This window comes from Bidens hawaiensis, unplaced genomic scaffold, assembly GCF_021521415.1.
Source record: "Bidens hawaiensis isolate Kalapana, Puna unplaced genomic scaffold, B.hawaiensis_p1.1 tig00009076_1, whole genome shotgun sequence".
NCBI classification, from domain to species: Eukaryota; Viridiplantae; Streptophyta; class Magnoliopsida; order Asterales; family Asteraceae; genus Bidens; species Bidens hawaiensis.
Genome location: NW_027491666.1, coordinates 802,314 through 818,624, shown reverse-complemented (window position 1 = coordinate 818,624; position 16,311 = coordinate 802,314). Strand labels below are relative to the sequence as shown.

The window sequence follows — 16,311 nt, the reverse complement described above, 5'->3', positions numbered from 1 at the left end:
TCATGCGTCGTTAGTGGGCAAGGCTTGAGCCTCAAACAACTTAGAAACATAATCGATAACCGGGAGAATGTATCGGTTCCCTCAAGAAGAAACAGGCCCATGAAATAGAATCCCCAAACATCATAAACCTCACAAACCTAGATAGGGTTTTGGGGTATCTCATTTCGGGAAGAAATATTACAAGTGCGCTGGCATGAGTCACACCGTCTCACGAGTTCGTGTGAGCCTTTGAAAACTGTTGGCCAATAGAAGCCAAGATCTAGAAATTTCTTAGCGGTGGAAGAAGGACCATGGTGGCCTCCAGTAAAACCCTCGTGAAAATGTTTTCAAATATCCTGACCCTCTTCCTTACTCACACTTCTCCGCAACACTCAATCGGCGCACACATGAAACTAATACGGTGCATCCCATATATATTGGTTTGCATCTGCGAAGAACTTCATTCTTAGATGATACGTCAAGCCATTGATCATAAAAATTTCTTCCATATAATTTTCAATGTTGGAGAACCATGACAACCCTCTTTTTCAACACTCACGTACAAGACCGACTTTATCTCAAATCTCGCTCTCATCATCATTAATGACTCGTGGGGAAATTTATCCTCGATGGCATCTTCTCTAATCTACTCTCTCTTCGGATCCTCCATACGTGATAAGTGGTTCGCAACAACATTCTCAGCTACTTCCTTGTCTTTTATTTCAATGTGGAATTCAGAAAGCAAAAGAATCCATCGTATCAGACAAGGTTTGACGTCTTTCTTATCGAAAAGGTATCGCAATGCCGCATGATCAGTGTAAAGTGTAAATGATGGTTTTGGACAGGAAAAAAATGCGAAGACGACTGCTAGAAGATGCTTCTCGGTAATCATGTAGTTCTCTTGAGCATCATTGAGGGTCTTGCTCGTGTAGTAGATAGGTTTCAAGTGCTTTTCCTTCTACTCTCCTAGAACATCCCTGACTACAAAGCCACTGGCGTCACACATGGATCGAAGGGTAAGCTCCAATGGGTGCTACTAAGATAAGGGCGCTAACTAACCGCACCTTGAGAAACTCGAGTGCCTTCAGACAATCAACATCAAAATCAAATGTGATGTCCTTCAGAAGCTGTGTCATGGGACTGATGATTTCTGAGACATATTTGATGAACCTACGATAAACACTACATGCCCGAGAAAACTACGAACAAATTTCACATTAGTTATTGGAGGAAATCTATTGATGGTGTTGAATTTAGCTCTATTCACTTTAATACCGTTTCGTGAAATCTTGTGCCCGAGCCCCATGCCTTTAGTCACCATAAAGTGGTACTACTCCTAGTTCATCATCAACTTCTTCTCTATGCATCACTTCAACATCCTCTCTAGATTATCCAACCAGTGATCAAAAGAGTCCCCATACACCGAAAAAATCATCCATGAAGACCTCCATGTAAGTGTCGATCATATACTAGAAAATCGCCACCATCCATCGATGAAAGTAGCCGGAGCATTACATAATCCGAAAGACATACGCTTGTACGTGAAGGTGCCGTAGTGTCTTCCTGATCCTCGTGGGTGACCGGGATCTGGAAATAACCTGAAAACCCATCAAGAAATAGTAAAAAAGTGTCTTATTATTACCTAGGTAACTATTTCTAATGTCCATGGAACAGTCTAGTGTTTCTTAGACTAGCAGTGATACTTTCTAATGTCCATGTATTAGTACATGCGTCATTAAGATATATCGAAAGTTAGGCAACAGTTCTCGCGATAGTTTCGGCGACACTTTATATATAGTGACACTTGCATTGTGTGATGAGTTTTCGCTTGTTAATATTTATACAAATTGTGCAACGACTGTTTCAGTTTAGACGACTTCGTTCGAGTAGATTATCAGTGATCAGGTGAGTTCTACGTCCCCTTTATATATATAAATTTGGAGTGATGTGCATACGATAATGTGAGTGTAAAGTTGATGTTATTAAGTTGTATGTGTTAAATCAGTCAGTATATTATTAGGTAGGCCCCTTGTATGGGTACACAGTTAGCCCCTCGTACTAGCACCCTTGGTTAGGCCCCTTGAATGGGCTCACGGTTAGGCCCCTCGTACGTCACCCATTTTAGGCCCCTTGAATGGGCTCACAGTTATGCCCTTCGTATTGGCACTCAATTTAGGAAACGCGTTTATGGTGTGTGTCGGTAATTGCAATTGTAAATGTTAGTGACACAGGCCTTGTCACAGTCAGTGTATTAGTAGTGTAGATAGATTAGATTGCTTGACTTTAGACATGTTTTGTAAAGTTAAGTATTTTACAATGTTTATGTTTTGTGCCTTATGCACGAGAACAACTTAAGTATATTAACCAAATTGTATGAGTAATATAGTAAAGGTAGAACTTACTCAGCGAGAATAACTTTTGTATGCACATAAGGTTCCAGTATTGTAACGAACCTAATCGATACCAATCAAATTCGTGTCGCTTTAATAATTTGTATATGTTTTTTAAATATGTTGGTTTTTTATTATAAGGTATATGAGTGTCACTATTGTCTTATGTGTAGACACATTAATTTTTCAATTGAATGACGATATTGTTAATAACTTAAACCATACTAACCAAATTCACGTTAACGCACAACCACGAACGCGGTTACAAACCTAGCTATTATTATTATTATTATTATTATTATTATTATTATTATTATTATGTAATTTTTTTTGTCTCGCTGATTTTAGTGACTCTGAATTTATATAATATCTATTATTTCGTGTAGATACCTCATAAGATTACACCAACCCATGACAAGCCTGTTTTCTGTTTTTTCTATTGTTTCGTATAATTAACTCATTAGATTTCACTAAACCAAGACGACACCTTTGATCGAGACAGGCATGTCATGTGTTTTTACATGTATAAAAGCAACATCCACCTCGATCCTTCTCTCACCCATCCTACTGATTAATTAGTTAGTCAAACAGCTATTATTATTATTATTATTATTATTATTATTATTATTATGTAATTTTTTTTGTCTCGCTGATTTTAGTGACTCTGAATTTATATAATATCTATTATTTCGTGTAGATACCTCATAAGATTACACCAACCCATGACAAGCCTATTTTCTGTTTTTTCTATTGTTTCGTATAATTAACTCATTAGATTTCACTAAACCAAGACGACACCTTTGATCGAGACAGGCATGTCATGTGTTTTTACATGTATAAAAGCAACATCCACCTCGATCCTTCTCTCACCCATCCTACTGTTATGGCATTATTCTCTAATAAGTAATAGTTAACTAACTCTTGTTATACTTTAAAGATTGCTTGTTGAATCCGGCCTATCAGTGTACTAGAAGCCTAATGATATATTTATACATGTTTCAGGGCGATAAAGAGTCTTTCATCGAAATGGGCTTCTCAGCCGACTGGAGTATCCTTTGTGCTTGGGAAACAAGTGGTCAAGTATCGTACACAAGCATCTGATAGGGATCATGTGTCTCTATCTACGTCAACAAGCAGCATTAATCGAGACCCTAAACTATTGGAAGTTTATGATTCTCTGAAATCCAGCATATTGAACGATCCTTCGTTTGAGTTCGATGACATTTCTCGTCAGTGGGTCGACCAGGTACACATTGATTCATGACATACATATTTGTAAGATCGACCCCTTAGCAAGAATCTACTACTATTATACTTATAATTAATTTTGTATTTGATTTTTTTACGCAGATGATTGACTACAACGTACCTGGAGGTAAAATCTGTTTCAAACTCGTTCTGACACGGAACAAAAGCGGTTAAAATGTTAAATACGTTCGATCAAACTTTTATAAAAAAACTTAAACTGGGAGAAGTTTAATATGATATCAACAGGTTGCTTAAGCATTACTTAGTAGTTATTACCCAAAAAAAAGTGGCTGGTTGAAAGAGTTTTTTTATTGGTCTAAAATGGTTTTTATAAAAGTTGTTAATTTCAATAAAAATCTTCTCACACATATATATATATATATATATATATATATATATATATATCAAAACTCAAACCAATATGTTTTTTTACAAATTTTTGAAAGTGTAATAATCAAAAAATGATTTTAAGATACAAAGACTAGAGTAACTAATCTACACAATCACCATTGAAGGTCAATATTGGACCCTCTTGTTTAAATATGTTGGTTCCACCGCTGATTCCTAGTGGGGCATATACGGATTTATTATATGAGTTATCAGTTCCTTATCGTATCCTTTCTAAGACGAGCTTAACCAAGCTTTCGTAAATGGGTATTAGTTGGCTGGTTGTCTTAAAATGTGATGTATTCAGGAAAGCTTAACCGAGCCCGATCTTTACTTGACACGTACAAGTTACTTAAAGGAGAAGAACTTACTGATGATGAACTTTTTCTTGCTTGTGCCCTTGGTTGGTGCACTGAATGGGTAACTAATAACAGCATAAACACTTGATTAAAAATGTGCCTGCTAAGAAACTCTATATATTCGAGTATATGTAATATCTAAGTATTAACTTAGTTCTCTTGCTTGAGAACCTCAACCCTTCCTCTTATGATGCATGCTTGCAGCTTCATGCAAGTGTACTTGTAGTTGATGATTTAGTCGATGACTCCCATACACGTAGAGGACAACCATGTTGGTTTAGACAACCTCAGGTATGACTAATATGTTAAAACTTTGTAATCACTTTGTTTTCTGTAGAACCACAACTCATATATGCACTTTCTATGGAGACTTGACATCCAATTAATTAATTGTTAATTGTTACTAATTGTTAATTGTGTGTTTATCATTGATTTACTAGTATCATAATTAATTGTTAGCAAATCATTTTTCATGTGAACGTCGATCGCGTCCACGTTCTGTTTCTTGACTAAACTGACTTATGATATTGCTATGGAGGCTTTGTAAGTAGTAAACGTCGGTCAACTGGCAATGCTCCACCGTTTTCCCTTCCGGCAATTCTAACCCCTTTCATCGTATGTTAATACAAGATCCATCTCCAAACATTACCTTGCCCATTACCGATTTATTGGGTTCCCAGAAGTAAGCTTGATTACCCATCATATTATTTGATGCAAGGTTGTTAACATACCTAATGTCTTTCTCCATTGGCAGTCTCAAAACGTCTTGGTATTAAATTTTATTCATTGAGTAAAACTCTCTCTTGGTCGCATCCCTCATCATAAACAAAGATGGATCCACATCATCGGTACGGTTTCAGTCATGTTTGTTGATTCTAACTTTTTCTTTCAATTATGACAAGTAGCAGAAGCGAAGTGTCCGAATTTGTCAGACCGATAACCTTGAATCTTTGATCATCCTTATTTACCCTTTGTATATCATTGGTTCTCCTTTCACTGATGTTCTTTGATCCATGATCATCACCATAATCTCAGTCATGAATTCCATCTTGGTCCTCATCATCTCGATCTTGACCTCCAATTTTGTCCCTGCCTCGCCCTCTTTACGTATTACAGTTCTGGTTATTAGTAAAAGGGTTGGTTTTAGTAAACTTTTCGTTACCTTGGCTGTCATCTTGAGTATCCTCGTCTTTTATACGTTCTACGTATGCTTTCAGACACCCCCAAAACAAACTCGATGGATTTCATATCCACAACCTGTTCGTATATCTGTGCCTAGGTGATGAGCTTTGATGGCAACCCACATCTGCTATCGTATCCCACAAACATTTTTAAGGGATCTTGTTAAGACATTTCTTGACTAGCTTTGACTCCTTCAAAACTGAACCAGGAAAGGCAGATTGAAACAGGATTGAATTTCAATGTGGTAATTCTTCATAAACTTTAAATTATTTTTGGATTCGCATCCCCCAAATGGTGTAGTTAACCAAGTAGACATCAGATATTGAAGCGATGTTGAATTTTTGTTACTCTTTGCAGGTTTCACTTGATCACCATCAATTCTTCGAATCTCCTAGTCGGATCACTTTCTTTGACACTTCGCTTACAACTTTTATTGAACATGTTCCTTGCGTTCCCATTGAAATTTGCGTTAACCGTCTGGTCGCTAACCTGGTCGAGCCATGGCGAATTTAAGCGGCTTGACGCAGTAGATTTTTACGAAGACAGTATACTCTTCTGGTAGCTAATCTTTTTGAGAAGTTGGCTGCTGCAACGGAAGGAGTCTTCTGGTTACTAATTAGACTCTTGAGTCTTGACCCATATCATTCTAACCTCCTGCTTAAATTTGAAACAACTTTGATAAGTCAATCGCCAGTTCTTGAATTGATCTTGATCGGATTCTTGATTGCTAGATTATTGCTCGGCTTATTCGTTTCGGTTCGTTGATCAATAAGCTTCTTGATTGAGATCTTGATCCGGTTTTGATCGTCTTCTTGATCGAGTTTTGATCCGCTTTTTTGGCTTCTTGAACATGCTCTTGGTTAAGGCTCGTATACCAATTTATGGATTGGATCAATATCAAGAACACAAAAAGATAAACACACAATATTTGGTGAACTCACTTTATTATAATAAAGGAAAATATAACTCAATTAAAAACCCTCAATTATAACACTCTCTTGCATAACCATGACTGGCGTATGCATGTATGTATATATGTATGTGTGTGTATATATCCAAATCCTATTCTTGGTTTACAAGAAACAAATCATAACAAAAAAAAATCCTAACATATAAGAATTTGGCAAACTTGCTTAATCCCATCAATCTCCACCGTCTTGTGGGTTGCTAGGAAATTACCGCCAACTTGATATTTATCTTTATCAGTTATAAGTATTCAATTGATGAAGTAAATACTTAGTCATGATTTTTTTTATGTAGGTTGGGATGATTGCTGCAAATGATGGCATTATTCTTCGCAACCATACTGCAATAATTTTAAAAAAATATTTCAAAGGAAAGAATTATTATTTGGACCTACTAGAACTCTTTAGTGAGGTTTGTTTCTTTGTGTATTAATTGAATTGTAGATTTAAATTAGTTAGTGGTTATGACAAGGACTCTTAAACACCTAGTTTTCATATGAGCAGATAGAATATCAAACCTTCTCCGGACAGATGATTGACATGATCACTACAATTGGAGAGACGAATCTCTCAAACTTTTCTCTAGCTACGTATGTGATAACATTAATTGTTTTTTAATATGTGTTCCGTCTTCTAAAGGACAATTTTGCATTATGTTGCAGTAACCTCCGGATTCTTCAGTACAAAACTTCCTATTGCTCATTTTACTTTCCAGTGAGTAGATAGATATCTCTACCTTATTGCATTTTAACTTACTTTGTTAGAATAATATGATTCTCTACTTCAAGATTGCATGTGCCCTTCTTATTCGGGGAGAGAAATTGAGCGACCATGTTCAAGTGAAAGACATCCTAGTTAAAATGGGTATATATTTTTCAGTGCAGGTAACGAGTTAATGCTTGCAAGTTGCAAAATATATTTATCTTGTTTTTGAAAGGTTATCAGCAGTAAAACAAGAACAAACTTTGGGTCAATTTTCTGTGTTTATTTCTCAACTTCAAACGATTACAAGGAAAGGAAAATACTGAATTGGAAAAGTTGCATAATAAGAAAAACAATCTGGCACTTTGCTTTTATAGGAAAAAAAACAAAACATTAAAAGACAACCCACGTAGCTTGTAACCCATGTTCTCCACAATCTATTTTTGGTTGATTCCCACGTTCACTTTCCACTAACTTTGTTCCTTTGTGACCAAGTTATGCATTAAACAACAATCTCCCCTTTAATGTTCACTTGGTCCAACTTCAGTAACAGCTAAGCTAACAGTGATCTCATCTCAGTAAACTTGATCCTCCCCAAAGCCTTGGTTAGGATATCTACCCTTTGAAGCTTCCCTCTCACATGTTCTACTTGAATCTGATCTCGCTCCACGCACTCGCGTATGAAGTGATACTTTATGATATGTTTGCTTCGCTGATGGAACGGGTTTTTCATTAACGCAATTGCAGACACGTTATCCACCAATAACTTAACTCTTTGAGCTTCTCCACCTGTTAGCTCACTTACAAGGTTTCTCATCCATAAGGCTTGGCAAACTGCTGATTTGGCAGCCATAAACTCAGCTTCACAGGAGGAAAGAGCCACGGTTCGTTGCTTTTGCGATAACCAAGTTATCGGGCTTCCCGAGAAGTAGAAAACAGTACCCGTTGTTCCCCTTCGATCATCCAAATCTGATTCGTGACTGCTGTCACTAAACCCGACCAGTTTCCCGTCTCCTCCCCTTGAATATTTTAAACCGAAATTAACATTACCTTAGTATCTGTTTCACAGCTGCGTGGTGACTTTCTTTTGGCTTCTCCATATATCTACTAGCTGCCCCAACTGAATAACCCAGGTCCGGTCGTGTATGAATTAGATACCGGAGGCTACCAATAATCTTACGATATTCGGTTGGGTTTACATCGACTCCGTCTTCATCTTTAGTTAGGTTGAACTTGTATTCAGTGGGCTGCTGTGACGGGTTACAGTTCCACATCCCAACTGCTTGTAGAACTTTTTTCGCATACCCTGACTGCTTCAACATGATCCCGTCACAAGTTTGTTCAACCTCGATACCAAGGTAATAGGATAGCCTGCCAAGATCTGTCATTTCAAAAATAGATTGTATTTTGATTTTGAATTTTTGTACCTCAACTTCATCAGCTCCGGTGACTATGAGGTCATCCACATACACTCCAACAATCAAGGTGCATGTCGGTGTCCTAAGAGTGTACACAGCAGGTTCTGAGGCACATCGAACAAACGCTAAATCTTTGAGTGTCTTGTCAAGACGAACATTCCAGGCCCTAGGCGCCTGCCTTAACCTGTACAACGCCTTATTGATTTTGTAAACCATTTGTTCCTTCCCTTTTACTTCGAACCCGTCCGGTTGTGCAACAAACACATCTTCCTTGAGTATTCCGTTCAAGAAAGCCGATTTGACATCAAGATGATGTACAAACCAACCCTCTTTTGCTGCCATAGATAACAGCAAACGAATGGTTTCGAGTCGGGCCACCGGTGCGTACGCTTCATCAAAATCGACCCCTCTCTTTTGTACATAACCCTTCGCGACCAACCGGGCTTTGTATTTGACTGTGTTACCCTCAGCATCCTTCTTTAATTTAAATACCCATTTCAAACCAATTACCTTCTGTCCCTTTTCCGGATCAACAAGAACCCAAGTTTCATTTTTCTCGATCGCTTCCATTTCTCTTTTCATTGCTAGCTGCCAAACATCACTTGTTTCTACTTCATTGAACGTGGTTGGTTCTTCCCCGGCGAATAAAAGTTCTTCGATGTCTTCTTCAATGGGTTCGGTTTCGTCATAAAGTTCCGATAATGCTCGAAAACCTTGAGGTGGAGTGTGATCATAGTTGGAAATACCCACCTCTTGGTTTCGACTCTCCGCTGAGGATGTTTGGTTCAAGGTGGAGATAGGTGACGGCGTGTTAATATGAGTTGGTTGTTGGTCTTCATTGACTGAGGGTAAAGGTATATGGTGGTGGGCTTCACTTGACATGCCATTATCAAAGTGGATAACAGCTCAACCAGGTCTTTCGTTGGGCTCCTGCCTTTGGACTTCATCCCAGACCCATCTTCTCTTTTCCTCAAATATTGCATCACGTGCCACACAAATTTTCATCAAACTAGGGTTAAATAACCTGTACGATTTTACTTCCCTCTTCAACCCCTAGATACATCATCTTTGAACTCCGATCACTTAATTTCGTCAACTGAGGCGACATCTTCTTCACATGAGCCACACAACCAAACACCTTTAGATGGTGCAAGGTTGGAATACGACCCTTCCAGCCTTCATACGGTGTTTTATATACTCGATTAAGTATGTAGACGGCGTGTCGGACCGCCTCCCCCCACAATGTTTCTGGCACATGCATAGATTTCAGTAAGGACCTCGTGACTTCAAGAATTGTACGGTTATGGCGCTCGACTATGTCGTTCGGTTGTGGGGAGTACGGTGCCGTTTTATGCCTTTTTATACCTTCATGTTCACAAAATAAGTTGAAATCATGAGAGTTAAATTCGCCCCAGCGATCGGTTTGTAACCTTCTGACTTTATAACTACTCTCTCCTTCGACTTGGTTCTTGAACCGTTTGAATAGGTCTAGTGCCTCGTCTTTTGACTTGATGACATAAACCCACATATAGCGACAATAATCGTCAACAACTAATAGGGAATACCGATTACCTCTCTTCGTTTCGGCCGCATAAGTCTGCATGAACGAGTTCTAGGGGCATGCTAGCTCTCCAACTTGCTTCATTTGGGAATGACTCTCGTGTTTGTTTGGCTACCATACAACCGTCACAGACTTGGGTCGGGTATGGTATGTTAGGCATTCCTTTGATTAAACCCTTCTTCACCATAAAGTCAAGAACACCAAAGTTCACATGCCCAACCCTTGCATGCCAAACCCATGCTTCATCATCCATCTTCACTGCCAAACAAACGGGCTGAATCGTCTTGAGAGCCACCTTGTATAGCCGGTTCTTGGACCGCTGCACCTTGGTCACCAATTTCCCAATTTCATCTAGCACCCATAAGAACCCGAGTTTCATTCTGACCTCATATCCGACTTCGGTCAGCTGTCCCAAACTGATTATGTTGCTATGTAGGGCTGGAATATAGTAAACATTGGGAATCACCACTTGACTACCGTCTTTACATTCAAAAAACACCGTACCTTTGCCTTTAATCTGCACCTTTGACCCGTCTCCAAAGCTTACCTGACCCGACACATTATCATCCAATTCTGCAAACAACTTCTTCATACCCGACATGTGATTACTGGCTCCACTATCAAGGTACCAGGTTTCATGTGCTGCTTCATTTGGGTGTTCAAGTATATGAGGAAATACGTCTTTCTCGTTCAGCATGACCATTGAACCTTACTGTTCGTGAATGGTTAGCCAAAGAGCCGGGTCTTTCTCTTGTTTTTCCGCCAAATTCACCTCAACTTTCTTCTCTTCCTTACATTCAGACGCGAAATGACCTTGTTCGTTGCAATTGAAACACGTAATGTGTTTCTTGTCTCGTGGTTTACGACTTGACTCAGCCGAGTCACGGCTGAAACCACCACTCTAGTGGCCTCCTCTACCACGATACATTCCTCTACCCCGTGACCCACTCCGGCCCCCTCTCTCCGAATGCGTTCCTCGGCCTCGCCCACTGCTTGAGAACCCTCTCCTAGTTCCCTTTTGGGTTTGTTTACCGTAGTTTCGAGCAAACAACAAGCCATTGTATCCCGATACGTTCACTTTTCGTTGATTCAGCCGGTCCTCGTACGCCTTTAGCCGACCAATAGCCTCCTCGAACAACATCGAATCAACGTCCGAACATTGTTCTATAGAAGCAACAAGTTGAAGATACTTTTCGGGGGCTGAATCAAGTAATTTCCTTACGAGTACATTCTCTTCCAATGTCTCACCAAGGCTACTGAATTTGGAAATCATACCACTTAATTTCCCGGTAAAGTCATCAATGCCTTCACCGTCTTTCATCTTCAATGAGTCGAACTCTCGCTTGAGTGTGTGCAGACGCGCCTTCTGCACTCGTTCAGCACCCAAGTACCGAGTCTTCAACGACTTCCAAATTTCACTCGCCGTCTTCTACTTTGCGACCTGCAATAAGACGTCTTCGGGAATTGCTTGAAAAATGAAGGCTCAGGCTGTTTTGTTCTTCTTCTCGTCAGCGGCCGTACCGGCCTGAGGTTCGACTGAATCCCACAACCCGTGGGCATCCATGACATCTTCCATCTTGATGGACCATGTGGTATAGTTTGTAGCGCTTAGGGTAGGTATTTGCAATGAAATTGAACTGGCTTCTTTTGGGGCTGCAACATTTGTGTTTACGACAGACATGTTAAACTTCGGGTATTTGGGCATAAACCTTGATCGCTCTGATACCAAATGAAAGGTTATCAACAGTAAAACAAGAACAAGGGACAATTTTCTGTGTTTATTTCTCAACTTCAAACGATTACAAGGAAAGGAAAATACTGAATTGGAGAAGTTGCATAATAAGAAAAGCAATCTGACACTTTGCTTAAATAGGAAAAAAACAAAATATTAAAAGACAACTCACGTAGCTTGTAACCCATGTTCTCCACAATCTATTTTTGGTTGATTCCCACGTTCACTTTCCACTAACTTTGTTCCTTTGTGACCAAGCTATGCATTAACCAACAGTTTTGTAACTGTTTGATGATAACATGTGAGCTAATTATAGGACGATTATATCGACGCTTATGGTGATCCTAAGGTGATGGGAAAGGTTAGTCCATGATCACTTATCATGGTCATGCCTTGTTAATTAAGGAACCAAAACTTACCCTCTTTTGCTGCATTATAATAAACAGGATGGAACAGATATAGAAAACTTTAAGTGCTCGTGGTTGGTTGTGAAAGCATTGGACCTTGCCAATGAGGAGCAAAAGAAAATTCTAAACGTAACCATGAACAAACATTTCGTATATTTTTCAACCATGTACATCTATCTTGCATTTTCTTACTCTTGGTTAAAACTTATAGGAAAATTATGGGAGAAAGGATCCGACCAAGGTAATGAAAGTGAAGGAACTATACCATACTCTCAACCTTCAGGTTTTTTATGCTTTTTTCATGTTTATTTGTATAATGGACTACCATGAAATTTCTCCTACTCTGTTTATTGTATTTTTGTAGGGTGTCTATGATGATTATGAGAATAACACTCATGATGAGTTGATGAAATCAATTGAATCTCTCTCAAACAAAGCATTGCAAGAAGTACTGAAATCTTTTTTGGGAAGGATACATAAGAGGCAAAAGTAGGTCAGCTAGTTACAAGTTTAATAAAATGAATAAGATGTTGACTACATGATCTCAAAGTGTGTGTTACTATGTATTATTTTCATGTGTATTTCAGTAAGTTTCAGATTCATCGTTGGAATTTGTTGTTATGTTATGTCGATAAAATAATATATTGTTATTTTTGTTACTCATTTTTCAACCTAACTAAACACTAAAACTTTGCTTTACTATGAAATCCAAACTCTGTATAAAAAAATATAACTCAAAAACTTAATGAAATCTCTCTTATATGAAATCCAAACTCTGTTACAGTGTTTTTATTTTTTAAAATGGGGTGTAGGGAAAAAGTAATTAATAAAATAGAGATTTTGAAAACTATTTATCAAAATATGTTTTTTTTAAACAACATTGCTTTTCTAACTCAATTTTTTTTTTGTAAAAATAAATTTTAATTCAAGTAATATAGACGAAAAAAAAGGTTGAAAAATAATATATTGTTATTATTATTAAATTAACTGTATCATCACTAATACTACTCTAATAAGATGAAAAAATTTATTTTTCTATTATTATTTATTTTATTTTTAATTACTTTATCCTTGTTTTTTAACTTGAAAATGTTGCAAACGGAAATGATAAAAGAAAAGTAAAAAAAAACATAAATATATTATAAATATTTAAAAGAAATAATAAATTTCATTTTCTTTTTCATATTTATACTATATATATATATATATATATATATATATATATTCTATCTACTACATTTAGAATTCATTGCAAACCTACTTTTCAACCTTTTTTAAAATACCTTTATTTTAATTCAAATTCTTACATTTATAATACAGTTGGATGAAAAAACAAACTGTAATTTTACATGTCATTTGGTTTTTAATAGAATATTAGATGCATGGTTTTTATTAAATTAAATCAATCAAATTTCCACTCTCATTACGTTATATTCTCTCAACCATTGTGTCCTTTCTAATTTTTTAAATAACTACTTTTTAACTGTAAATAACTGCCACCCCCTCAAAACCTATAAATACATCCCCTCACCCACCCCATATCCATCCATTACCATGCATGGTGAAAGGATGCGATCATAACAAGATGATGCTGCCATCATAATCTGCACCACCGCCAACATATTTGCATCCAATCACCATCACAACAACGAATGTTGGAGCGATGGGGTTGATGAACCGCACCAAAAAACTACCGACACGAACCGCAACGAAAAGTCACAAGGCCTCGAACCATAAACGATTCCCGCCGCCAGAGAATGATGGAGAAATTTACCGCCTTCACTTGAGTGAATATAATATGCAATTTCATACTCTTCGGTCGGAGAATGACGATGCCAAGATGTGCATACATTAGTTGAACCATTATTTAAGTAAAATTCATACTCAATTTTCAAATTATTTACATCATGATCTTAACTTTTGTCATGCACGGGTCACTTATAAATTAGCTTGATTTTAGCATAACCTGTTTGATTTGAGAAGATGCGACATCAAATATTTAAAACATTGTATTCTATCAGTGTTGTCATTTAGAATTTTTAAAGCATTATATATAGTTATATCAGAATTATAATATGCATATACTATCTCATTTATATCACACATAATTTGTTTTTTTTTCCAATCTCTCATTTATACACCAAAAAATACAATCAATTTGTTGTTCGATGAGAGATTTTAATATTTTTGTTCTCTTTATAAGTTGCTATATCGAGTAATGGTACCGTAATGATACTGTAAGAAAACGAATCACTACCGACTGAATTTCCGCCGCAACGCGCGGATTAATTTTGCTAGTAATATACATTTAAAATTACTTATGTTCATTAACTGAAAAAAAATAAAACGCAGTTGCGTTGATTTTTTTTCTCGACAATCAAGTATAAATTTTTATGAAAACAAAGTTGTGATGAAACTAGAGTTTTTATTTTCTAGTATCCTAAGTTATATGAGTGTTGGTACTAAATGGTATTGCGACAAACTAAACCAATTCCGACCGAATTACATTCATATTGGTAACTTTTTTCCGGAGTCGGCACCTACGTTCGTTTTCTTATGATTTCGCAGTTGCGTTTAATATTTTGTTGAAACATAATTGTTTTCTAAACAAAATGCTTTTTATATTGTAAGTTTTTCGATTATTAGTATCGTACTAGTACAAATTACGAACCGAATTCATTAATCCAATTCAAACTTTAAACACTCTTTACATAAAAAAAACAATTTGAAGAAACAGTAAATTAAAACAACAAAGATGATAAAAAAAACCCAAAATATAATAATGTTAAACGTTTCTTTTAAATCAATTTTGTAAGATAAAAAAAAATTGAAAACCGTTTTCAGAAACCAATCTTGATGATTCTGAAGAAAATAGGAAATTAATTAACATTTTATCCATCTTTTTTAAATAGAAAGTATTTATCTAATGTGAGAAAAGGTAATTTTACATAAAAAAAACCTATTTTAGTAAATATTTTTTCCCTATTGCCCATTTTGGTTAAGAAAAAAAAACTCCTCTGTGACATCTATTTGTTAAGCTAACCTAATTGGAGTACTAAGAAATCAACAACCCTTAAAACCTAATTGTTTAGGCAGGCCCGACAACAAATGAGACAACAATCACCTCCCCTCCCCCTTTTAAATTTGTTGCATCTGAACTAGGCAGGTTTTCTTCTCTAACATTGTCATTTTTGTTTTGATTCTTACGAGGCTCTTCTTGCTCTCTTGCAATATTCTTCGATCTCAACTTCGTTTTAACAAACACGTGCTTCTTGCGATCATTACACATCCTTACTTGGGCTAGATTCTCTTCCTCGACTGTCCTTTTTAATTCTTGAGCATTCTTACTTGCAGTTTGAACTCGTACATGGGTTATTATACTTCGTTCCAATCATGCTAGCTTGTTTGCAGAGACTTTCTATATTTAGGTTGATCTTGTACGATCAACTTTTGTTCCTTGTCAATTTCATCATAATCTTACACGTGTTGCCATTAGAATTAACAAAATCGTGGACAACCAAGTTCTATTCTCCATGCAGGTGGTGGCATTAAAATCTCGAAATGCATGAGACAACCAAGTTCTAGATATCAAGGGCATACTGGTTACTCTCTATAATGACACTCATATGGCATGTGTATATACAATATGTTATATGTGTATTATATATAAAGAAAATCTCACACACGTATCGGAGTAATTAGGATGCCGACATGAAACATGTGTACCCGTCCCCATGACTCGTTATCCCATCTATACGGTCCATTTTAATTTTCTTTTTGAAAAAAAAATTGCATGTGAAGACTTTCGAGAAGCTTAAAAACTGACTATGACCAAACACCTCTACTTGGCATTAATACTAACAATTAACAAATTACAATTCCGGCTTTTGTTCACAATCAAGCTACTCTAAGACTAAAAATTGCAATTTTTCCATCCCCACACTTGAGATTAACATTGCCCTCAATGTAACTTATATTTTC

General features: G+C 36.9%; 1 protein-coding gene across 1 annotated transcript; it reads left to right on the top strand.

The window, feature by feature from the left end:
• The first annotated feature begins 3,438 nt into the window (after positions 1–3,438).
• On the top strand, positions 3,439–12,823 carry LOC143531071 (farnesyl diphosphate synthase 2-like). The gene is made up of 12 exons (XM_077026456.1): positions 3,439–3,615; positions 3,720–3,744; positions 4,312–4,424; positions 4,568–4,654; positions 6,806–6,922; positions 7,015–7,100; positions 7,173–7,224; positions 7,299–7,394; positions 12,240–12,284; positions 12,370–12,459; positions 12,542–12,613; positions 12,695–12,823. Exons 2-12 carry the CDS (start codon positions 3,720–3,722, stop codon positions 12,821–12,823), a joined length of 912 nt encoding a protein of 303 aa, XP_076882571.1. The 5' UTR covers positions 3,439–3,615.
• The last annotated feature ends 3,488 nt before the right edge of the window (positions 12,824–16,311 follow it).